This window comes from Notamacropus eugenii, chromosome 7, assembly GCF_028372415.1.
Source record: "Notamacropus eugenii isolate mMacEug1 chromosome 7, mMacEug1.pri_v2, whole genome shotgun sequence".
NCBI lineage: Eukaryota > Metazoa > Chordata > Mammalia > Diprotodontia > Macropodidae > Notamacropus > Notamacropus eugenii.
The window spans coordinates 142,476,467-142,502,188 of NC_092878.1; the positions used below are offsets into that span (position 1 = coordinate 142,476,467).

Sequence of the window (25,722 nt, forward strand, 5' to 3'; positions counted from 1 at the left end):
TTTGAGTTTTTTTTGTGCAAAATGACTAATATAGAAACGTTTTACATAATTGTACATGTTAAAAAAAGAAAGCAAATTAGGATAATTTTGTTTGTCACAAAAGAGAAACTGTAAATCTTTAAGTTTCAGTTATGATCAACAAAAAGTAAAGTTTTCTTATGAATTTGAGATGCATAAGACAAATGTGAGAACTTGCAAATGAGATTCAATGGAGTAAAAGAAAACTAGCTCTGAAGATGGTCTGGGACATCATTTGAAACAGAGCTGTGTATGACTGAGAAAGTAACAGTGCTGAAAAGGAAAGTGGAATATTGAAGCAATATGTAGAGAGAAGGGCAATCCTGTGATTTGCAAGGAGCAGTCAGAAAGAAAAGAGTTAAAAAGAAATTAAGAGTTTACTCTGCCGCAACGTACACCCAAAATTCAACTAAAAGGCAATGGAAATTATATAAAGGTCCTCTTAAAAGGGGAAAAAAGTTTAGAATGCAACTTAATTTTGATTCCCAAGCAGCAGAAATAAGTAACTAAGGATTTTTTATCCAAATAGGGACAACAGAAAGTCCTTATTTATGTCAAGTATCTAAGTCTCCAGCAAAGACCAAAAGAAAAGCAAGGTTTAGTACTGTTGGGGAAAGTTTAAGGTGATTTTAAACCTCTGCAACCACAAAAGCAAGGTGAAACTGGCCCCAGGGCTGCTCTAGATTGGGATCTAATTTTGTTACAAGGATTTGTTAAGTCTCTACAATCTCCCCCAGCTGAAACTAAAAATTCAGCACAATAAGGGTGAGACCACTCTGTGTTGGCTTTCTTGCATATGTTCGTTCACAAGTGATCATAATGGCAGATACAGTAAGAGAAAACAAAAAAAAATGAGGGGGGAGGAGAGGGGAGAGTAAGAAGCGGGGGCAGAGAGAGGGAGGGGGGGAGGAGAGAAGGGAGGGAAAGAGGAGGGAAAAAATTCAGCAGATTTGGATAAATGATTTTGGAAAATCTGAAATCCCAGATTGAAAGGTACATACAAAGTTAAAAATCTCATACTGGCCCAAGGAGAGATACAGAGAATTTGTATTTTGTTATTACAGGCTCAGAAGGAGCAGTAATTGGAAGGGTTGTATATATTGAGAAGAAATTTTGCCTTTTGGCAGACAACTCCATTAGTAGGAAAAGTCTTGTGAAATCCCACAGCCTGACCCACCCCAAAGTGAGGAGTAAATGCCCTGGAATATAGACTCAAAGGAGATAAGGAAATTGCCAGAAGACAGAGAGGATTTGGAAGACAGGAAGGATTCATTAGAAAGAAAATTAGTCCATACTAATTTTTAAAAAAAGGCAAGCAGTAAGTGGAACGTTATAGTGGACTATGGAAAACTATTTGATACCAAGACTGACCCCAATAAGGAAATTCCTTTCAATATTTTGGAAATGAATGATGAAATTAAAGCACATGATGGGTCTTAGGTTTTGGTTACTGATTTAAGTAATGTGGTTCTGGGTAGCTAGATGGCACCGTGAATTGAGTACCAGGCCTGGGGTCAGGAAGACTCATCTTCCTGAGTTGAAATCTGGCTTCAAAAACCTGTGTGACCCTGGGCAAGTCACTCAACCCTGTTTGCCTCAGTTTCCTCATCTATAAAATGAGCTGAAGAAAGAAATCGCAAACCACTCCAGTATCTCTGCTAAGAAAACCCCAAATGGGGTCACAAGGAGTCAGACATGACAGAAACTACTGAACAACAACAAATGTGGTTCTATGTGGTACCTGTGGCTGAAAAAAGTCAGTAACAATTTGCCTTCATGTGGCAGGCGATGCAGGATGCTTTCTGTAGACTGCCATAAAGATATGTTAAAAGTCCAGTGCACATCATAATTTGTGTAGACAACACTTAGTCAAAACTGACCTAGGTGTCTGTCTGCCACATCATTTCATAGATGATAGACTACTCAGAGCACATGATTCATAGGATATAAAGGAAGTTAAGGGATAGGGTTACTGAAGAATTAACTTAGAGATGACAACCCTGATTACCTGTACCAGGACAGTTTCTAGATGGAGACAGAGAGGGCTGTGTCCAGAAAAGCTAAGTACCATTGCATCCTTATTACACATACTTGCTGTGTTAGGACAATTTAAATGACAAATGCTTAAAGAGGTACAAACGATGCAGTTTACAGTCTAAAGACATCTGTTTTCAGTGCAACAGAAAATCAAATTAATGCTGTTGTTTCAATAAGGCTCCACAAGAAACCAAATGCAATGTTTCTAAAGGTTAGTAACTCAAAAACTCCTGAATAAAATGATTGTGATGGGGTTCACCCCATCATCAAACCCACCTCTCTCATCAGAAATCCAAAAGACTAGCAAATTGTGCCACCTAGAATTATCTTAATATATAATAACATCAAACCCCCTCCTTGAATTCCTTCTCCATTTGTATTTGCCAATGCTGGATATCAAGTATGATGCTGACTCGGTAGAGGCAGCTAGATTGTGCAGGATACAGAGCTGGCCCTGGAGTCTGGAAGACACTTAGTCATGTGACCTGAGCAAGGCACCTACCCGTCTGCCTCAGTTTCCTCAAAATGATTTACAACCACCTAAAATAGTCTATAACTAAGATCACAATGAATATTAACACAAGTTAAAACTATCATAACATTCTTCCTTCCAACCCTACAATCCTGCTCCAGCCTCTTGAACTCCATAGCAATGAGCTACTCTGTTCAGTCACTTGTCTGTAGCAACCCTCTGTACCTACCCTACTTACGCATATTTACTTACTCGTGGCCTGTCTCCATTTGAGACTGTAAGAATTGCAGTAAGTCCTGGACTATTGAACTGCCTAATGTCTAACTGAGATTCACAACCACATCACAAAGTTTAACCTAACTCTCTACCTAAGAAAAGGCAAATACATAGATCAAACATGCTCATTGTCCAAGTTATCATAAGGGGCCGAATGGACAAATTACGGGCCTCATCCATTCAGCTGCTTATGATAGTCTGGAGAGGCCAAAGGGATTGTCCTACAGTGTACATCTGATAACCCTCTGCCTCATCCCTGGAACCACAGCATCTGGGGGCCCCTCAGGAAGGCTCAGTCTCTTCTCCCATCTTAAGTGAATTTCTCCTACTCCGCTATTTTGTGGAGGAATCCAGGCTGGACTTCATTCCCCTCCTGTTCTTGGCTTCCAGATACCAAAAATCCCAGGGGGTATCTTCGCACACTCCCCCAATCCTCTCAGCTCCCTTTTGTCTTTGCCCAAGAGAATATAAGCTTCTTGAGGGTAGACACTGTCTTTATTTATTTGTATCTCCAGCACTTGGCAAAGTGCTTCCCACTTAAGGAGGACCTAAGACATCAAGATGTTATCTACAAGATGTAGTTAGTTTTTCTGAATTTTTCTTTTTTCTAAGGATGACTATCTGGGAAGGGAGAAGGGATAAACATACCTGGAAATCATAATGTAAAATCAAAACACTTTAAAAAAAAAAAAAAAACAGTATCAAGTTTACTTCTCCCAAAGAAAGGATCTACCTCTACACTGTGGACTGACCTTTTTACTTAGGAATAAAACAGAGCACAGTTTCTAAAATCAGGCCAACAAAACAGCCACTGCTTCAACCAAGAAAAAAGGCTGGGCGTTATTCTGTCTTGCTTCCAGAGCAGAAGGCAACAAGGACACACATATGGTGACAAGCATCTTAGATGGGAAAATAACAAGAGAGGTGGTGTCTGGATACAGATCAAAAACAAAAACAATAGCAGAGGAAATAGAAGATCCAAATAATTTCTCTTACAAAGAGAAAAAAATATTATGTTCCTTCAAGCCAACCTTTTCTCACTCAAAATTTTTTTTAAATGACATGAAAAAGATTCATTTGTGTTTCCAAGGACTGAGACTTCTTACTTCCTATTCCCCCAAACTTATAAGAAGGTAATTTGAAAATTCCATGTAATGTTGAAGCCTGACATGTTATATAAAAATATATCTATTTTACATATATACATACATGTATATATACATATACACACAAACACACACACACACACACCCTTCTCTCTCTCTCCAGAAATAATCTTTGCGTAGGCAAAATTCCATACCTTGTTACTCTAGTTTCTGCTTGTTTATATATGCACTCAGATGACAGGATAATTTTATAAAAGTAGAAATAGACTAGAATCCTAAAATGTTTCTTCATTAATAGCACTGTCAAAACAGCCAGCTTCTTGATCTAATCTGCTGTGCCCCTTGGCCACTTCTTTCAAATAATAAATTCGTGATAAATCACAACAAAAATGAAGGGTTAAGTGCTTACTCATATTTGGTAAGAAACCAATTCAGTAAGATTGCAATTGTAAAAGAAAAGCTTCCTGTTCTTCCTTTGAAAATATTCCACATTGATATTATGTATCTTGTTTGTTATTGAAATGAATTACTATGAAAGAGAGACAGCTTCATGGTAACATTCTAGTCAGTTACACAGAGTAGGAGACATTAGAGGAAAAGAAAACTTCTAACAATTCTTACATGGATATTTACATAGTCATAGTTACAGACCTTGATATATTTCAGTTCCCACACTAATTCCTGTCTTACCCTCAACAATATATTATAACGAATGTTCCCTTAAAACATAACAATAAGTCATTGTTTCCCTTTCTGTGCCAGTTTGCTCTTTATTAATAAATTTGCTAGTTGGAAATTAAGGACTACACAAAGTTTCAGCTGTATCTACTTCAAGTCAACCTGGGCTACTAAAAATCAGTTTTACACTTAAATGAGCGGTCATTTATTGTAACAAAAGTATTCCTTAAAATGGCAAACTACTGTAGCATATTTTTAAAAACTTTTATTCGCAACATTTGAGGAAAATACCAACTGCATGAAGCAAAGTATAACTATACTTGCTAACCAACCACTTATAATAAAAACTGCTGGGTGACCTTCACTAGATTTGTGAATTATAATCAAAATCTATAACTGCTCAGACACAACTCAGTTTTCAGAGGCCCTCTCAAGTCTTCTCTCCAAATCAGGTGTCAAACATGTAGGCCCTGCAAAGTTCCCAAGTAATAACCTGAACATTCAAACAGAATTGGGAAATGTTTCATAAAATAAATTAAAATACAATACAACATAGATAATGTTCACTTGTGGTTTTCTGAATTAATAGACAGTCCAACAAGTATATGTTTCTTTTTGAGTTTAACACCACTGCTCTAAATAACTCCCTAAAACCCCAAATTCTAAAGTAGTCCCAGAAAACACACACATACACACACACACACACATGCATGCAACACATCCTGTGAGCCACATGAAAAGGCAATTAATTACATTTAAAAAGTACACCTAGAGCTTCTTAGCAACTGCAGCCAGACACTTAGAAGGAATATTTTCTAAGGTAACTCTCCCCCAAAGCAACTGGACTCATCAAAGTTCAGATTAATGATGATGCTAAATCTTAAGACTGATGTAGATCTATAAATTCCTCAAAGTGTTTCTAACTGAATTTAGGGATTTCTGAAAAAGCAAACAACTGGCTTTCCTTTTTCTTCAGAGGATGATAACAGAGCTATCACACACTCACACAGAATTTTCTATTATTATAAAACTGACTGCCTCAACAGTTTGGGTGGCCCAGTAACCTGTTTATCCCAGCAAAGCAAGAACGAGAGCTACTGAACTGTCTTGTTTATAGGATTATAAATAATGTCCTTCCCCGGCTTCCCCAGCTAAAGACTTTTTGAAAGTTACAGGCAAAAGATATCCTGCTGCCCCTCAACTTTCTACTTACTTCAGAATCACAGGCTCTCCAGCTGGAAAAAGAGGTCATCTAGCATGTTGTTCAGTCATTTCCGTCATGACCAACTTTTTCTGATCCCATTTGGGCTTTTCTTGGCAAAGAGACTAGAGTAGTTTGCCATTTCTTCTCCAGCTCACTTTGCAGATGAGAAAATTGAGGCAAAAAGGGTCACCCAGAAAATGCATATCTGAGGCTGGATTTGAACTCAGAAAAATGAATCTTCCTGATTCTAAGTCCAGTGCTCTATCCATTGTGCCACCTAGCCTCTCCCTCATTTAGCACACCCTCTCCTGTCATAAGAGAGTGGAAGTAGTCTGCCTGAAGCTAAAGGGGTATTAAGTACAAAAAAAAGGTTTAAAATGAGTTCCTGTAGCCCTAGACATAGTATACTCATTTACTATGTGATATGGCCAAAAAACAAATCAAGAAGAAATTTTCCACTGGTGGATTTAGGTTTAACTTCCTAAGAATTATCTACGTGCAACCAGCTGCCAAAAATTATTAGCTCGATGTCCCCTAGCTCTCCTCAGCATCATCCTCTTCTCTACATTCACAAGACCACCACTCTAGTAGGCCAGGCCTTCACCATTTTCAGGACCTATTCAATTTCCTCCCTGCCTCCCTTTTCCAATTCCAAAATGATATTCCTAAAACACAGTTTTTGTTGGGTCATTGCCCAGCCCTAATAACCTGCTATTACGTCTAGCATGAAATAAACTCCTATTTCAAGTCCTTACCAACTCTTCCTTTTGTGGAAGAAACAAGGACTGAAATATCTACTTGGATAACACAAACCACATAAATCATAGGGAGAATTCACCAATTGCCTCTGCTCAAAGCAAATTCCAACCATCATAGAGTACAAAATGGAGAAGTAACAATGAGGTACAGACCAATTAAAAGAGGACATTGAAATGGGGTGTATTAAAATGAGGAAACATGAATGGTCAAAGAAAAGAAGTAGAATCTGTAGCTTTCTGACATCATTTGCAATATTTCAGAATAAAATATTATATATCAACTAGAAGACACTGACAGTATCTGACACCTTGTTAGGTGTTAAAAACTTCTGAGGAAGAATGGACCTTTTACTCCAATGAAAACAATTACACCATTAATGCTTTACCAGTTTAAGGCCACAAGAATCCTTTACTATTTCATGACTTAAAAGATAGTCATTAAGCTTACATATACAATGTATGTACAATTATGTTCCAACCAAGCTGGCCACTTTTTAATCTAATATACCTCATTTCCTCTCATAAAGCTTCTGAGAAGGCTGACCTACCCATGCCTGAAACAGAGTCCTTCCTTGCTAAGTGTTCCAGCTCTAGGGTTGACTCCTCCACAAAAGGAGCCCATATTTTCTTCCTTCTATTTATTTAGCTTACATTTCCTATTTACTTTTCACAGACATACTGCTTTCTTCAACAGAATGTAAGGTCACTGCAGGCAAGGTATCTTTGAGATTTATTTGGAGGGGGAGAGGTAGGAGGTGGGGCACCCAATACAATGTCTCACACAGAGCAGCAACAACCCAGCAATCCACAAAGTGGGTCCCTATTCATTGAGAAATGGCTGAAAAAATGGTGGGGGTAGACACTGATGGAATGTTACTTCACTAAACGATGTAACTGATAAAAAGCATACAGAGTTTCAGTCAAAGACTGATGCCAAATGATGCTAAGAAAATCCCATACCCAGTAACAAAACAATGGAAAAGCAGGGACAGGATTGTGAAGAAGAAACTGACAACTGTGTCATTTTCAGTGACAAAGGCTGGCCCCTGAGAAGCAATGAGGAAAGGACCAACCTTCGCCCTTGGAGATGTGGGAGACTACTGGTGGAGAAATGTTGCATAGAAATGTCAAAGGTCACAACATAGGTTTATTCTGCATAACCTTTTCTCTGTTACAAAAGACAGTACACTCTGTAGAAATGTGTAATGTAAAAAAAATCAAAAATTTAAAATAATAATGAACATTTAAGAGATGGCAGGACATTTTTGTAGAATCCCACTATTTTAAGAAGCACAGAAAAACTCAACTGATAGATGGTGGTTACTAGCAGGCCAGTCAACACTGCTTTTATCTGATTTTTGTGCCTTGATAATGATATGGGTAGATTTAAATCAAGCTAAAAAGTTACACTTTACCAAAAGTTATTAAAAAAACTAAAAAGCTACACTTTATAGAAAGTTGTAGAATAATAAATATGGATTAAACCTCCCACTTTATTTTTTTTTATTATTTTTTAATGTTTAACAATCACTGCCATACAATTGAGATTTTATCCCCCCCACATCTACCCCCCACTCCCCCCCTCCCTCCCCACGACTGCATACAATTCTGTATAGGTTCTACATATACTTTCCTATTGAGTATATTTTCACTATAGTCATGCTATGTAGTCAGACTAAAATAAATGAAAGAAATCATATAACAAATCAAAACATGATACACAAACACATACATATACACAAACATGATCTGCTACATTTTGTGAATGACTTCGACTTCCATATTTCTTTCTCTTTTGCCTTGAGAACCACCTGTGGGATTTTTTTTTTTTATAAGAAGTTCTTGCGTTATTACAAAATTCCAAGTCTACCAGAAAAAACTCTCGCACACTGTGGTCGTTGCTGTGCACAAAGTTCTCCTAAACCTCCCACTTTAAAAAAGGAAATAATATTTCCTAACTTAATTTGAAATAGACATTAAATCTTTATTCAGAACACTGTCAAGCATGATTTATCGCTAGTCTACTGAGTACTTTTAAAATAATCTCTCCCGAAAGTAGAATATCTTCTATGATAAGAAGACAAATGGTCTTTCTATGACATGAAGTTCTATCACACCAGCCTTTGAAAGATTCTCAGAGTAATGCAGTAGATATTGCTGGATTCAAGTCAGGAAGACCTAAGTTTGAATCCTACACCTCAGACACTTCGGAGCTGAATGACCCTGGCCAAATCACTTAACTTGGGATAAAATGAGACAACATATATAAAGTGCTTTGCAAACCTTAAAGAACTACATAAATACTAGCCATTATTGACTAAGGACAGACTTGTCAAATTTGGATTCTGAAAAATTAAGGGAATTTTTCCTTCTCAATTCAATTCTACCTGATTGTAAAAACTGGTATAGATGAACCTCCTACATGACCCTGGCCATGTCATCAGCATTACCTTATATCTAAAATAGGGAAGCCTCAATCTCCTTTATAGACTATTATGAGGGAAAAAATTAGATGAGATATGAAAGTCTTTGAACAGGTTTTTATTGTAAAAATACTATCAAATGCAGATTAATTAACATTAATTAAGGGAGATGATATTATTGAATTAAATCTATTTTGTAGAAAATGGAGTATGGGACTTGGCTAAAACTGAATTAAGGGACTGGGGTACAGAAAAAAGGATTTAGTACAGTAAGGCACCTCTTCAAGGAAAAGAGAATGTTTTAATCAAGGTTACAGTCATTCGATTAGCAAAGTCAGAATTCCAAGGCAAGTCACCTGCTTTCAAATCCGGTAATCTTTCAGCTATTTTAGGCAGGAAATAGTAGAAATTCCATGGATAACATAATCAAAGCACGATCATTTTCCAGTCTGACTTTTCTTCTCACCCTAGCCTTTGCTTTCTTCCTCCTGGAGGTGATACTATCAGGTTTGGGTCTAGTCTTCCAGAGAATGGAAACCAATGACTAGGTTTAAGGAAGAGAATTTTCTGTGATTTAAATAACACTTCACTACTCCACTTAACTCTAATTTGCATCACTGATTTACAAGGTAAGCTTTGGGTTAGTCTCATAACAGTTAATGCACTATAAGGCCTTCTAGAAATGAAACCACATGTCTAAAATTTTCCTTTTCAAAAAATTCTGTTTATCGCAAAAACAACAAAAGTTTAATAAAACTAATAGGGAGAGCAAAAAAGAATTGCTGCATTGTTAAAAGAAAAAACAGAAGTTGGTTTGAATTAAAAAGCAGAACTCCTGCTTTGGGGCAAATGAACACATGGTAAATGATGAAATAAATACCTAAGAACCATCTAAAAATTCCATGTTCCTGAGAAACTTGTCCTTCTCATTCTCCTAAAACCAACTCGCATTTCTATTTGGATTTTGATATACTATTTATTAGACTTGGAGAAATTTTCTCATTATCCATTCATTTCTATACAAGATAGAAATGAAATCTCCCTTGCTTTTTCCCATTTCAAAATATTTTTCAAATGTCATCTTCCTTCTAGAAACAGCTATGTCAAAATCTCTATGCTAAAACACATTTACAAACAAACCCCATAAGTTTTATCTAGAACTGTCCCTAAACTAGGAGGATCATAGAACCTTAGGGCTAGAAGAGATTCCAGAAATCATTTAGGGCCACAGTGGGTTTTGTTACAAAAATCCTGCACTCATAGTCAGAAGAGGCAGATACGAATCCCAACTCCACTATTTTCTACTCTCATTCAGATTCGTAGGAAAGTCATCCTTCCCCTTCACCACAATTGAGTTCCTCATCTACAAAAGGAGGGGAATGGTGTATATGGACCTTCCAGTTCTGAATTCTATAAAATGCTTCACCTTAATTTTTCACTCTATATTTTTCCATGACGACATCCAAGTCCAGAGGCAGAGTTACTTACACAGCCAGTTTGACCAACAAATACATGGTATCAAAACATAAGAACAAGCAAATCTCTAGGTCACTGAATACTTAAGAATATTTTACTACAACCTTTACCAATCAACGTAACCAACCTGTGATCAATTCAAACTGATTTTAAAAATCAGTCACATATTTTGACTCCATCACTATGTGATTTAAAACCTTTCACTGGCTTCTCACCATATGATACATACAAATAATATGCACTATACAATATTATACAAATTTCACATCAAATATACAAAATATAATATTCTATTACAAAATACATTATTATAGGCATAAATAAGGCTTTGGTCTCAACTACTCACTACTATTGTGTTCTTCTATCACCCCTTTCTTTCCTGAGGAGGGTTATTTAGTACTGGGAGAGGGGCACAGGGAAGGGGGCAGTGGGGACGCTGGTATTTATTTTTCTCCTGTTCGGGTTTGCTGGTAACACACCTTAGCAAAGACACGTTGCTTTGATGATGTCACTTCCGCTGCTCAAAACCCACACTTCTTAGCCTGGTACTCAGGACCCTCTGTTCTTGGACGCTAACAACACTTCTACTCCTCTACATGAAACTGGCAGTCAAATCAAACTTCTCTTTACTGTCCTCTTACATGCAGGCAAAATGTTACTGCAGAAAGAACCTTAGACTAAGAACCAGAGCTGGCTCCAATAACTTGCCACTCTGAATTTCTTCAATGGTAAAATTCTGTTTTTGTATTATACTGATTACTTAAGCCACAAGGGTCAACTGAGATAGAGGTAGGGGAGGAAGAAAAATGGGTAATAATGAAGAGGAATATCCCAAGATGATGAGGAAGGTGGAAAAGGTGAAATCTCAAAGTAATGTTTCGACAACTAACATACCTATGTTGAGCAGGATTGTTTTAAGAGGGCCAGTGAAGGTCCTTACAGAATTACTTGTGCTCTGTATCTTTTCAGTACTTCCCTTTGGTTAGAACTAGTTCAAGTCTTGTGAAAAAAAGAAATTGGTTTTGCAGAGATAAAATAATTAGAGGTGGGTGATCATCTCAGTAGAAAACAGAAATCTGCATGAAGATTCAAAATATATCTAAGAAACCTGAGTGAAAAGAATGTTGGGGTGGGGGGAGAAACTAACTAGTTTTTAAAGAACTCAATTTCAGATAGCAAGAGAAATGAGCCTTTTGTGATAGCAAAGAACTGAAAACAAAGTAGATTCCCAATGACTAGGAATGTGTATACCAATTGTGGTACAGGGAAGTAATGAGATCTCACAGTGCTCTAAGAAATGAATGTGACGAATAGAGAAGTATGGCTAGATCTACATGAACTGATACGAAATGAAGTAAGCTAATAAAAGAACACAATAATTACAGCAGAAATGGAAAGAATGTCCTAAAAACAAACAAAAGTAGAGGCTGCAAGATGACAAAAAGACAAGCTCTTTCTCTTCTAAAGAAGAGAACCCAACCTCCCTCCCTTTACAAAGGCGAGAGGTGAGTGTTCACAGATGAGGCATAGGGCACATATTATCAGACTTGTTCTCAATGCATTACTGGTCAGTTTTCTATTTCTTTAAAAACTTTTCTATGGGATAGCTCTCAGGAACGGGAGAGGGTAGTGGATATGGGAGAATTTGGAGTGTCACAAAGAAAGACATCAATAAAAAACCATTTTTAAAATTATGGTAAATTCTTTTAAGAAAACAACCATGGCCCCAAGCACACCAGGTTGCCCTCCCATGGCGAACATTTAGAACATAGGCAAGAGTCAAACAAAATGGGATACCATGAGCATTAATAATTCTCAAATGGATGGAGTCACAGATCAAGGAGTAAGGAAAGTTGCAAGGAAAGGTCTGTTCTTTCCCCAGCTGCCCCTCCGGGTACCTACTGACATACGCTGTAAAATAATTTCCTACTTCATTACCCAAGATGTTTCTAGTAATCTAAATTCTGCCTCAACCAGAAAGAGTCCAAGGGTGATAGGAATAAATATAAATGAAAACTGAGGTAGACAGTCAAACCTCTCCCTATATGTTCCGAAGTAGAGGGTCAGAGGGATTGTGATTGTACTCTTAACTTAAACTCCCCAAAGAAAGAGACCATGTTAACCCAAGGGACCATTACACTGCCCTAGACTCAAAAACAGCTAATTATTGTAACAAGGTACATTACACCTGTATGAAGAAAGCACATAAAAATGTCCTATAGTTCAGTCCACGAACCTAAGACATGATTCTGAGTTGGAATTGACTCAAGACAGTACCTCCATTGCTTAGGTTAAATACTGATGAAATACCCATAAATCAATTAACTCCAAATAAATAAATCAATCAACTATTAACAAAAGAAGATTTAATTAGTCCTAGCAGAAGAAGGATATTGAATAATCATAAGGTACTCAGGAGACCAGGAAGTGATATCTGCAGCTTGAACCTCTAATCCTCAGTCAACCAAGTCTCATGCATGTTTTCAACACCTTTCAAAGCAAAATTAGCCTGACTTGTACAAAGGGTGTTTGTTGTAGACTAGAGGGCTCTAAAGCTACACCCTCAGTTCAAATTCAATGTTGGGACAAAATGAGACACTCATGAGTCATTAAATATTTAACAAAGGGGGGGTTTATTTTATCCTCGAACTCTGGAATCGGCCCACTCATCTCCATCTGGAAACTTGTCTAGTGAGTCATCAGGCAGACTATGGTCTACAGAACTCACTGAGGCTGAAAGGGGGATAGTCCACATGGCTAGGAATTTTTTGGTCACAGAAATTACTGTACTACCACATGGGGGGTTTACAGCTTATGCTCCTACTATGGAGCAAATGAACGGACAAAACAGATTTTAGTGATTCTGTTCAGTCGCTATCCTAAAATATAATCCCTTCTCCAAAATCCTTCACTCATCTTGACTGCACAACTGTGGAAATTTAACCACTTAAACAGTTTTAAATTGATAATAAAGAATACTAAAAGTACTTTTCAATATTCATCTCAATGTTACTATTCATATCAGAGCACTAGCCTTTAAAATCAATTACATTAACAATTACATAAGTTCATTTTAAAATTTAAAATAAAAGTTCTATGTATATGTTGCTACAACCTTCACTTTGCAGGATTAAAAGAAAATATCAAGAAAATTTAAAGCTCAAAATCTTATAAAAGTGAAATCTAAAAACTAAAACTAAAGAAATGATTTTTTTAAAAAGGAAATATCAGAAATGATCAAGACCTTAGAAAATAAAAAATGGCAGGTTCACCATTCAAGTCCAAGTCTTATAACTCCAAATCCAGTAAAATTTAAACTTCGCTGCAACCAACTTAAAAATTAGAATAATTATCAGTTTGAAAAGTGACTGTTTTCTTTGACATTTCTACTGGAAAGACAAATATGCCAGTGCATTCTTAATGTACACATGACATGTAATGAAAGGGATTCTGCGGAAAGATATCATTATTTCTGTCTTTCAAGCTGCTGATTTTAATTTTAAAAAGTTGAAACGATCAGGGACTGTAGAATGCCCCAAATCAAAAAGAATAATTTCTAAATTTTTTTGTTGTCATTCAGTTGTTTCAGTTTTAGTCAACTCTTTGTGATCCCTTTTGGGGTTTTCTTGGCAAACACACTTGAGTGGTTTGCCATTTCCTTCTCTAGCTCATTTAACAGGATGAGGGTTAAGTGACTTGTCCAGGGTCACACAGCTAGTATCTGAGGCCACATTTGAACTCAGGTCTTCCAGACTCCAGGCCCAGTGCTCTAACCACTGAGCCATGTAGCTGCCCATCTAAATTATTTACACAGTAGAAATAGCTGGTACTTAGAAGTATTTGAAATTTAAATTTAAATAATTATTAGTTTGTAATAAATTACTTGGTAATAAAGCTAGTTGAATTTAAGTGTTCTGATTGGTATGCTACATAGGTATACAGATGATCTTAATTCTAATATATTTCCTAAACTTTTATATTTTTTTCACATCTTCATTTCCATTCACTTCCACTATCTAGCCATGCTTTATCACAACAGTTAAAAAAAGGGATAAAGAAGACAATTTGGGAAAGCTACCCAACGTATCAACAATGTCTTACCGTATATGCTATACTCTGCACTCAGTTCATGAAATACCTCGTCTTCCTATATAAGCTTTAGAAGCATAATTACACAGCAAAACTACATTTTATAAAGAGACACAAAGACCTTGAAGACCATCAGGATGATAAATCTGAACACTCGATAACTAAGTTCATAGGAAGGATCAGGGAAAGTAAACACAAAAATAGGATTTCTTCTTTCCTTCTACATCTCCCAATCACTTGAGAAGGAAAATGAGAAAAAAGTAGCAGTCCTATCACAAATACTTTTAGTCAGTTTCAAAATGTTTCAAATATTTTATTGATTCTGTGCCTCTGGATGATCAATCCTTACACAGAGAAAGATTTCTAACCTTGTAAAATTTCCACCCACTGGGATTTCTCAACCTTCTTTTATCTTTGACTGTCTTCATGGCTGCTTGAGACAGGATCACATGGGTTTGTCCAAGTCAACATGACCCAAAAGGAGAGCGAAGGAACAATGTTCTTCTTAAACCCCTCCCTGGTACTTTGGGGGGGGGGGGGGGTGGTGTTAGGGCAGCAATACCATTCCAGAATCTAGCTTTCTAGACAGAGGTTTTTTGAGTAGTGTCAGCTGTGGAGGGTCCAAAAGCTATTTTAATGAATTTTAGAGTCCATGAATAAAATTTCACAGTGTTCCAATCCCAAGGCTGAATCCCTGGCCTGGTCCAAGGCATTTGGCATAATCAGGAGTACTGAAATGAAATGTCTTAACGGTTAATTTTTGGACTGCAGTAGAGGGAGGCCAATGGAGAAAAGGAAGTCTCAGTGATCTGTTCTAATGGACAAATAGAATCTGGTACCCCATGGCTTTGGAGCATACAGAGTCTCCTTAAAAGTCAACTGTCATATACATATTGTTCTTACTCACTCTATGAATGGAGATATTATAAGTCTTAGGATTTTTATTTTAAAAATAAGGAAAATGAAATTCAACATGGGAGGTAAAGTGAGAACAGGCAGTATAAAGAGTAGAAAAAGTACTAAACACACTATGTAAAATTTATTCTTAATGTGAAGTCTTTAAAAATCTACTGATTAAACTTACTGTGTCTAAACTCTAAAAAAATTCTGGGATTGTTTTTTTTTTTACACTAAATTTGAGTAGGTTTGTGTATATTTTTTTTAAACTTCCAAATAAAGCTTTTCCTTACATTTGAGCAATTTCCACCTTCTACTTTACAGATGTCATACTACTTGTAAATGTGCATTCTAAATTGTTAACTTGTTATCTGAAAATCACAAAAGAAGGTAAATGATTTCTAAAATTATGCGTATAGTGATTTCCTTTTTCTCTTCCCTCTTCTTCCCTTTCCCCAACCAAGGCAAATATACATAACTGCTAAACTTGTAGCAGACATCAGTATAGATGATGAAGTTACAATACAAAACAGGAAAATGTGATTCATTTTACACACAACCATCCAGAAATGTACCCGGTAAAAAATATCACACACACCTTCTATTCTGTTGGAGAAAATAAGTACTTACGGAAAGGAAACAAATCTGCTTGCAAATTTAGAAAATCAACCATACTATATCTCTATCACCTAGGCCCAAAACCATATGTAATCTAACAGTCTTGTAACCACAAAAATGTATGCAAAAAATCGAAATTTAATTATACTGTAGAGAGAAATTCCGGAGCATTGCCTTATATTTGAATTTGCAGCTTTGCTTTTCAAAGGACAAATAATTTCCTGTAAACAAAGTTCCAAGAATTGAAAAGTTGCAACACTCGCATTCCAGAGACCAGTTCCTTAATTTTATTATGGGGAAATACCATTTGCTCTAATTCAAATATTCAGTTCCCTGTAATGTTTTCCTTTGATTTTATTATTTAACATTCAGTAATAGCACAACTGTGCAATAAAATAATGATGATAAAACTATAAATTGTCATTTCACAAGCTCTGAAATCATTCCATTAAATTACACACAATTCACAAATGTAGCCAGTCACTTGGACAAAGAAAGCGGTAAAACTAGTACAGGCAACATCATGAACTTAACTGGGTTTTATTTTCAGACCATCTTTTGGTGAAGAAGACATTGTTCTAGCCAAGAAAAATCTGAAGTAAAATTAGCCTTCTTTCAGAGGATTTTGGAGTATTGGTCCTTTAAATAAAAAAACAAAAACATAGCTTTGGGAAGGCAATATTTCTATGGATTCCAGATCATTTTTAAAAAATCAAGTAAAATTTTAAAATTCTACTGTTTTCATATTTTGTGATAGAATACGGAGTCATCTCTTTCTAGAGAATCTAAAGATTCTGATGTTAGTATTTTACATAAATGGTATGTAATTCACAAAAGTAGCCTAAGATTGTCAGTTACAACTTTCTCTACTTAGAGTATCCTCTTTAAGAAGCTCAGGTCTAAGAACTTATAAGATCTCTCACATCATTTTTCCCTAGGTGTATTATTTAATAATACCATGGTATTTCTAATCATTGTAAAGGACTTCCTAAACTGTGGCTGTGGGGAAAGAAAAAGAGAAACTCTAGAAACTGTGAAGGGAGAGACTGACCTGATTTCTTGACCAAGATTTTCATCTAAATAAAGTATAACTACTCTAAGAAATTATGAGTCAGTATTTTGTTAGGGGAAGGTACTACATATGACTCACAACAACGGTTTCTATATAATAAAATGAAAGAGAAAAATAAAGCTGGAGTGTAGCACTCTATTCCTAAGGAAGATACTATCTTAAACAGTTCCTCTAATTGGAAAAACTACAATACTCTTGAATACACATTGGGAAGTCCTAAAAACTCCTTTCTCAAACTTTTTTTTTCTTTTATTTGGGAAATTATGTCTAAGCTGAACCAACATTAGGTATTCCTACCAAGGAAGCACGGGTCATTTTGGATGTAGGAAAGAAAGTGAAAACAGAAAGTAAAGAGACAAATATACCCAAGCCAGAAATAGAAAAAATAGAAAACTGAATTAATGCAGGAGGAATCTACATTAAAACATTTTCCAATAGCCAGTATAGATATAAGGGAAGGAACACTACTAAAATAAAGCAAATACATTTTAATTATAAACAAGTACTATGAGTTAGAAAAGGGCAATATAAGAAACAAAAAACAACACCCTATTCTATCTGTGGAAGAGGTCACCGTTTGTTTATAAAAAGTTTAACACCAAATGACTGCTGTGAGAAAGGAATTTTTAAGGTGCCAGACAGAAGGTTGAACTAGTTAAGTTAAAATGGAAAATAAAAAACAGAATATACCCCAGAAGAGTACTTTTCAGGGAAGGAAAAGGGATGGGAAAAAGTGATAAATTACAATCATCAGAATAAAAAGGACAACCAAAAATTGATCTGCTTACTAACTAATTGTAATTGTCCTATTAGAATAGCTACTAATGTCATAAACCACAGCCCCGAAAACTGAAGTCATCTGCCACCCAGTAAACAAACAGCAGAAAAAGTCAAAACTCTTAATCCTCAACTTCTACCCTTAAAATCTAAAACTTAAATGAAACTGAAACTAAGAGATTTGAGTGCTACATAGCAGAGATAAAACATTTGTTGTTAGCTGAATTTACAGATTTAAAGGAAGGGGCAAGCCCTTCTTAGAGATCATGTAGACCAGAAGTGTCAGGGACAACAGGTACATGTGACCAACATGAATGCAATGTAAGCAGATTAAAACTTAATGGCCAATATTCAACAAAATTAATAAAAATACAGTTAAACACAGATAATATTACATCTCACAACTAAGGCAACCTGGAGTCCACAAAGATCTTTTCTGTAGGGATTTGTGGGCCCATTTCTAGTTGAGTTTGATATCACTGATATAGACCAAGTCCACCATTTTACTATATAAAATTGTATGCCGTCTCAGGGAAGGAGTGAGGAGGGAGGGGGAGGGAGGGTAAAAATCTAAGATATATGGAAGTGATTGCAAAACACTGAAAACAAATAAAATGATTTAATTTAAAAAAATGAGATTCAGAGAATTTAAAGGCTTCAAAGTAACAAAATAGTTAAGGGACCAAGGCACGATTTGAATTAAGATCTTTGGACAAAAATTCCAGTGCCCTTTTCATTGCACATTCTGTCAACAATAAAATAAGCTAACCTTTTAGCAAAGTTAAAATGCTACCAGCTAATTGGATTGGTTGAGAAAGTTCATCGATGCAAACTTTCAGAATACCCCTCTAATTATTTCACTTTTAGGTAGTTAGGTAAATAGATTTATATAAAATAGGAAGCAGAAGCTCCCAGAAATTCAAATCTGAGAGACTGAATTCATTCACTCCTTCAATTCATCAAACACTGATCTACCACCAAAGTAACTGTCAGGATCTATGCTGGAAATCTAAAGAGAAAAATGAAAAATCCTTGCCCACAGGCAGCTGACTGACACTCTTTAATGGGTGAAGATTAAGTAGATACAAAACGCATAGAAGATAAATAAAGGGGGGGGGGGGGGTGCACTGCAGATGGGGGCAGGGGAAAAGAGTGAAGGAAGGAGAGTGCTTAGGATGTCTCCAAGGTTGTCTCTGGAAATCCTTATGCTAAACTCAAATTCTACTTCCTAAAACTACCTTTCCCAAAGTCCCTCAAATTGCTAATTCAGCTCCCTCCCCTGAACTTACTTTTTAATTGGAGAGTTTCATTTTTTTATATTGTATCCCTATCACCTTGCATGCGGAAGGAACTTAGATGTTGCTGAATTTTATTTGTACTTATTCTCTGTATACAAATTGTAGAAAATAAGCTCCTTGAAGGTAGGGGCTGTCGGTTTTTGCCTTTTTATCCACGTAAAGAAGCAAAATGCCTAGCACGTAATGGCCACTTATCAAATGCTTCTTAAACTGAACTGAATTTAGGTTTTGCATTTACTCTTCCAAGCACTGAAGAAATTAATAAACCCAACAATCGTTTTTATTGTTAAAGTAACTGAGAAATACAGGATTATCTTGGTTTAATCACAGAAAACCATACACTCCAAATGAAGCAAGTCCAAGGATTTTCTTCAGCTCAAGGAGGAAAACAGCCTTCAATCCAAAGTAAACATAAAATTAAGATTTTTTTTTTAAAAACCACCCACATACTAATTTCCAGCTACCAATGACTCCAGAACAGATGATCTTTAAAAACAGGTGGGTAGTAGTCTCTGATGTCATTTTCATTACCTGTATTTAATGGTATCTAAGGGTATTCCCACAAACCAGTTAATAAAAATTTACTCCTAATTTACTAAAAGAAACCCAACTGTTAGGAAGAGACCAAGGTCTTCGTCCTACCTTAAGTTACAATTAACCAAGAGACTTCTCTGTAAAGTGGAAATAAATACAGACAAATTGCAAATGGTGCTCATCTACATCTTCAATTTATGTTAAAAGAGGAAAAAGTAAGTAAACTTAGAGTCAAAATGTTATATAAGTGATTATGCTGCAAAATTATTTAGTTTCCCAGTCTTTACTTTCAACTTTATTCTTCCCTATTACTTCTTTTAATTATAACAGATCAGTAGCTGTATCACCTTGAATTTCCTTACTTTTACAGATTTCCTAAAAATAAAAGGGAAGAATGTATGGCTTAAAAAGTCCTGCGTTTGGTGAGCAGAACGCTTTCCTCCATGTGACAAGATCCTCAAGTTCTGAAAATTAATAACAGTATCTTAGGAACAATTCTGCTGTTTGTGATTTCAGGGATTTTAAAGTTATCAAGGAACTACAGCCCAAATACCAGAGGAAAACTGCTAACCTTTGGAAAGAATCACCTCCAGCTTAAAAGCAGCAAACCTAGAACGTACTTTTATGGGAAGAAACAGAACCTATCCTCACCCACAAAGTCTCCAGATGTAATTCTCCTAAATAAGAAAACTTGAAAAGCAGAAGGCTACTACACTGTCTATGCAAAATTATCATCAAAAGACAAGAGTCTCTGATTTCAAAAAAATTGCACATATAAAAATGTGACTTTTTAATACAGTTGATTGGAGGTAAAGGTATGTATCCCTTCTCATAGATAGGGCTGGCTCTCCAATAGGGAAGGGGGAGGGGAGACAGACGAGAACAAAGCATTCACATTTCACAGTAATATTCACCAACAACATTCCCTACAGAGCTGACTCAGTCCAAAGCCTGCTTATCCCCCCCCAAAAAAACACAAATATGTCATGTGAAGTCTCTCTCATGCGATTTTTTCTAACTCCATTTAAAAACAAAAAAAGTTTCACTGGAAGAAAACATAACCGTTATGTTATTTCTAGAATAAAACACTATTTTTCCCAGTTCCAAAGCTGAAGCCCCTTGCAACTATAATCAAGAAAGTACAAGTTTTAAAAATTGTTGTTATTTAATTGAACAATTGGACCATCTTGCAAGTCTCACTTGCAGACACTAGGCGTACTTTCTAAGAAAGATCATGGAAAAGTTAACAAAAATTTCTGAAAGTTTAAAACAATAAGTATCATGCTTTACGTGACTCTGAATTTTCAGTCATGCAGCTCGGTAACCAACCATTCAAGAGAATGGAAAATAAACCACATATGAAAATATCACAAAAAACACATAATGAAAACCATTAAAAAACAAGCCATTCACATGTTCTTCATGTCATCTTCTCACCTGTATAAATAAAACACTCTGCTTTTAGATTTGAGATTAGTGATGTAATTTAACCTCACCTGGCTCTCCAGAGATACAAAGCAATACATTGTGAGATGTGGTCTCTTCCCTCACACATCACCTAATTGTGGTGGCATTGGGTGGTATAGAACTGAAAACTGAATGTTAAAAGGCCCAGTGAATGGTATTCTGAACAGACTTGAAAATAATCATTAGTACTCTTTTCTACCATTAAATGAACTCCTCCTTCAAATAACTTTTCCTATCTTTAACTCTGAAAAAGGTTCATTCTCTCTGTCATTCTACTGAAATTCTTTCCATTTGCAGGTATGAAAAAGCAGTCTGGCAGGTTTTGCATGTTTCAATGTGTATGATCCCAATCCAGTTATTAAGACATTCATTTGCCCCCTTGTATCAGTGTCCGGTGGGCAGAAAGTCTACCAGACTCCCCTACAATATACAGTATGGTACTTCCCTGACATAGGACACTTATCAGTGGTGTTGTGGTTTGGTCGTTTTTCACTCAGGTCCAATTCTTTGTGACCCTATTTGGAGTTTTCAAGACAGAGATACTGGAGTGGCTTGTTATGTCCTTCTTCAGCTCATTTTATAGATGAGAAAACTGAGGCAAATAGGGTTAAGTGACTTGCCCAGGGTCGTAGAACTAGTATCTAATTCAGACTTGAACTCAGGTCTTCTCAACTTAGGACCAGACACCACTATCTATCCGCTGCACCATCTAGGTGCCTCCTTCCTCATGGCTGTAAGAATCCAATTTAATTTACCTTCTGGCTCTACCACCTGACAATCAAGTCAAGTTTTCTCACTTTATCAAATGGGGTGGGGAACCTGCAGCCTCGAGGTCATGAGTGGCCCTCTAGGTCCTCAAGTGTGGTCCTCTGAATGAATCCAAACTTCACAGAGCAAATCTGCAGATTCCCCACCCATGGATCCTGCAAGATAGAAGGAATCTGACCCATAAACCCCCAGGGATCACCAGAATTAGAATTGGATATTAGAAATCACCTAGTTCACTCCAACCCCACCTCTTCACTTTAAAGATGAGGACAGTGAGCACTTCAGCGTCTTGTCACAGTTCACACAAATAGGCAGCTGAAGTGGCTGAATCCAAATCCTAAATGTCTCTAAATCATCTCACAACCAAGGATAAATGAGGCCAACATAATCTAAATGAAAGACAAGTGAAAAGGAATGGAAAAAGTGGTGTTTAGTACACAGCAAAGTTATGATTCCCCAAATCTCATGGCTTTAATTAGCCCATAACTCTTACATCTAAAGCAACAGTGCATCGTTACAGGCTTTGCTTAAAATTCAAAAACTATCTGAAATCATCCTGTATGCTCCTTTCTCAGTGCATAAGTTATAAAATGTCTCCCATTGGCTCAGACAGCGTTAGGTCTGTGTGCAAGGAGGGTGAATTCAGCACAGAAGAAATCTGTTCATCACAAGTGATCCAACCCCTCTGTGGTTCCAGGTTCAAGGACATAGTAAGAGGCAATCTAGAAGAGTTGGAGATATTCTGAATCTTCTCTGCAGACCCACAGAGCTAAGGAATGGAGGAGGAAAAGTATATAGAATTCTTCTATAAGTACTCAACCTTCACTTCTCAGCCACTTTTGCCACTAGGTAAAAAAGTCAAAATCAGGGAGTGAAACTGGTGGATTGGTCCAAATCCAAGTTTCTAGTGTTTCTTATCCTTCAAAGGTAGCAGTGGACAGACTAGCCACGAAGCCAACAAGATCTGAGTTCAATTCAGACCTCTGACCCTGGGTAGGAAGGCAGAACTCTGAGTAACTCTCTAAGACCATACAAATTGCAGAGGTGTTAATCTACATTAATGGAGATTACTTTGGGGGAATTGCCTGTACTTAATGAAACTGCAGCACTAGTTTCTATTTTCCATCATCATATACTATCCTTTTTTTTTTTCAATCCATAAACAAGCTTAGTCTCCAGACCACACCAACATAGGTAAAGAACATCACACTGCAGCTGGAGACCTGCTTCTCTTTTTACTTTTCAGAAATGGAGTCCTGGGATAAGAGCTTGCCCTATTTTCTAATACATTCAAGGAGTTAAAAGCAAACGTCTACTTTGCTGATTTGTAGTTTCTCTGCAAGTAGTAGCACTCAGAAGAAAGTGAAAACACCACAGGACAGTTTGAATTTCAAGGTAATTAACTACTTTCTTGATATCAACCAGACAACAACAAACCCAGCTCCAGTGACAACAACTGTAGTTAATTATTCTTTCCCCTTCTCAATTCGAAGTCCATCTCCAGCCTTAGTCAGCTCTGGAGTTTCACCCGCTGCCATCTGATACAAAACTATACATTTTATTAGCAAAAGCCTGCATAACATCTGGCAAGGTTCCAAATACCTTATCAAACATGAACTCTATTTTACTTAACCCTAATTTAATTCACCTAAAAATCACAAATGATGACACAGAAAACAAAGAAACACAAAAAAGATTGACCAACAGTTTAGAAAACGATAATCACATAAATAATCTTACTCCAAACAATTCCCACTCTTCCAAAACAAATTTCAATGTTCCTTTTGCATGGAAATCAATACATTATTTCCCTCCTCACTAAGTCACATGCACACTGAATAACAGTAAAATAAAGGAAACTAGTTTGAGCCTGGGGTTCAAAAATGAAGACATTAACATGAGAAATGAGAAAAGCAATGGAAAAGTTATTTACTGCTTTTCTTTCCCTGTCTAACTTTTTAACAACCAAACATCCCCTAGGCCTTAGTTTTTTTTTTAAAGTTTCTCCCTGTGCTTTCCTTACCTTGACGGGGAAGCCATTATTAAGTTCATAAAGTAAAAAGTCTGCAGTCCATCGACCCTCTCATCTGGCTGACCCTCCAGCCAAAATCTCCTTCAGCATTTGTTGAGGGTGAGTCAGGGGACGTCTCCTTCCTACCTCCCTTATGCACGGCACTCTCTTAAAAAAAAAAAAAAAAGGCACTTTCCTACCTGTTCCCAGAGACTCCAGTTTCCTAAACTAAGCCTCTAGTTCAGTCTGGGATTACATGAATTCTGATAGACATCCGGGCACTCTGGATTTCAGCAAGCTTGCCCCACTTTCCTAGGCACAGGGAGTTCGTTTTTGAAGCTCCGGAATTTAAAGCATTTAGTATCAAGCGGGGAAAATATTTTGGAAAGGAAAGGAAAGAAATGCAGCTAAGGAAAATGACTGGCCAACAACTCAACGCAAAAACCCCAAACTTTGAAAAGGGAGGAGGGGAACGTATCATTCCCCGGGCAATACAAAGTTGCTGGATGGCGTAGATTTAAAAAAAAAAACAACAAACCCCTTCCAAGAAGATTCTTGTGGTACAGTCCACCTCCTTAATTGGGCATGTTAGCCTATTAAGGCCAGAAAAAGAGAAGGATTGGATAGAAAAAAAAATACAAGCCAGGGTGACCAGCCTATCAAGGACGTGGTGTTGAAGTGCAGGGGCCGGATTGCTGCCAGAGACCCGCCTGCAGACTGGTCCTTTGCCAGATCCCTAATAAAGTACAAACTGGCATCCCCGGAACACAGAGTTCCCGACTGCTGCTCCCCAGCACTCGCGATGCACACATTGTGGGAACACTTGGGGAAAGAGAGAATGGAAATTACTCGTGAAAGGAATCTTCGGAGAGCAATTATGACTTGCACAACGAGAAAATGTGGGAGTACTGCCTCTCCTTTCTACTTTTGTTTCATTTGACTCGTTTGACACTTATTTTGTGCTTTTTTGAAAAACAACACAGGTCCCTCAGTCTGTGTTGGTGTTCTGGGAGGTTTAACACCAACACGGATATCTTGTCTGTATTACAGTTGTGCCACTTTATATTTACCAATAAAAAGACTGAGTTACTGTTGCGAAATGTTGCAATACTATACCGTTCCATCGAGACACCAGAAAAACAACACAGGTCCCTCAGTCTGTGTTGGTGTTCTGGGAGGTTTAACACCAACACGGATATGTTGTCTGTATTACAGTTGTGCCACTTTATATTTACCAATAAAAAGACTGAGTTACTGTTGCGAAATGTTGCAATACTATACCGTTCCATCGAGACACCACTTATAGCTTGTCTCGAGTTATGAGACTTCCTTCCCAGTCTCTCTTAAGGATACTACTCCCCCTCCAGGCTCTAGCTTCAAGGCAATTAAGTATTTATTCAGTAACCACTATATGCAAAAGAAGCTGGGTGACCTAGTGCCTAGAAAGACAGGAAGAAACTGGGTTCAAACTGGGTACATACTAAGTGTAAAGCTAGACAGATCATACAATTTCTAAACTCCTCACATTTGTACTGACTGAAAGAGATTGCTCAATGACAGTTCCTTATGCCAATGAAAATACAGGTATGGATGAAAAAATATTCTTCAATACCCTGAGAGTACAAAGTCTAATTATCTGGAATTGAAAGTGATAATGTTTAGTATAAAATTTTGGAATAATCTCTTTGTTCTCTCTGAAGCAAACTCAGAGAATGCCTCTTCCTATGTCAGCAAAAGCCAGCC

The 25,722-nt window shown here is 36.9% G+C and overlaps 1 protein-coding gene across 11 annotated transcripts in view; it reads right to left on the minus strand.

The window, feature by feature from the left end:
• AFF1 (ALF transcription elongation factor 1) overlaps positions 1 to 25,722 on the minus strand; it is a 168,134-nt gene that overhangs the window by 100,147 nt on the left and 42,265 nt on the right. For 3 of the 11 annotated variants that reach the window (XM_072622546.1, XM_072622541.1, XM_072622539.1), the window contains exon 1: positions 23,992 to 24,516. The exons of 4 other annotated variants lie outside the window; for them this stretch is intronic. Coding sequence is in view for 2 of the 7 variants with exons in the window: in XM_072622541.1 (XP_072478642.1) it covers positions 23,992 to 24,020 (29 nt within the window). In the remaining 5 variants the exon portion in view is untranslated. Of the gene's footprint in view, positions 1 to 23,991; positions 24,517 to 25,722 lie in introns of those variants that run through there. 4 more of the 11 variants (XM_072622545.1, XM_072622544.1, XM_072622542.1 and 1 more) reach the window with 4 other exon arrangements.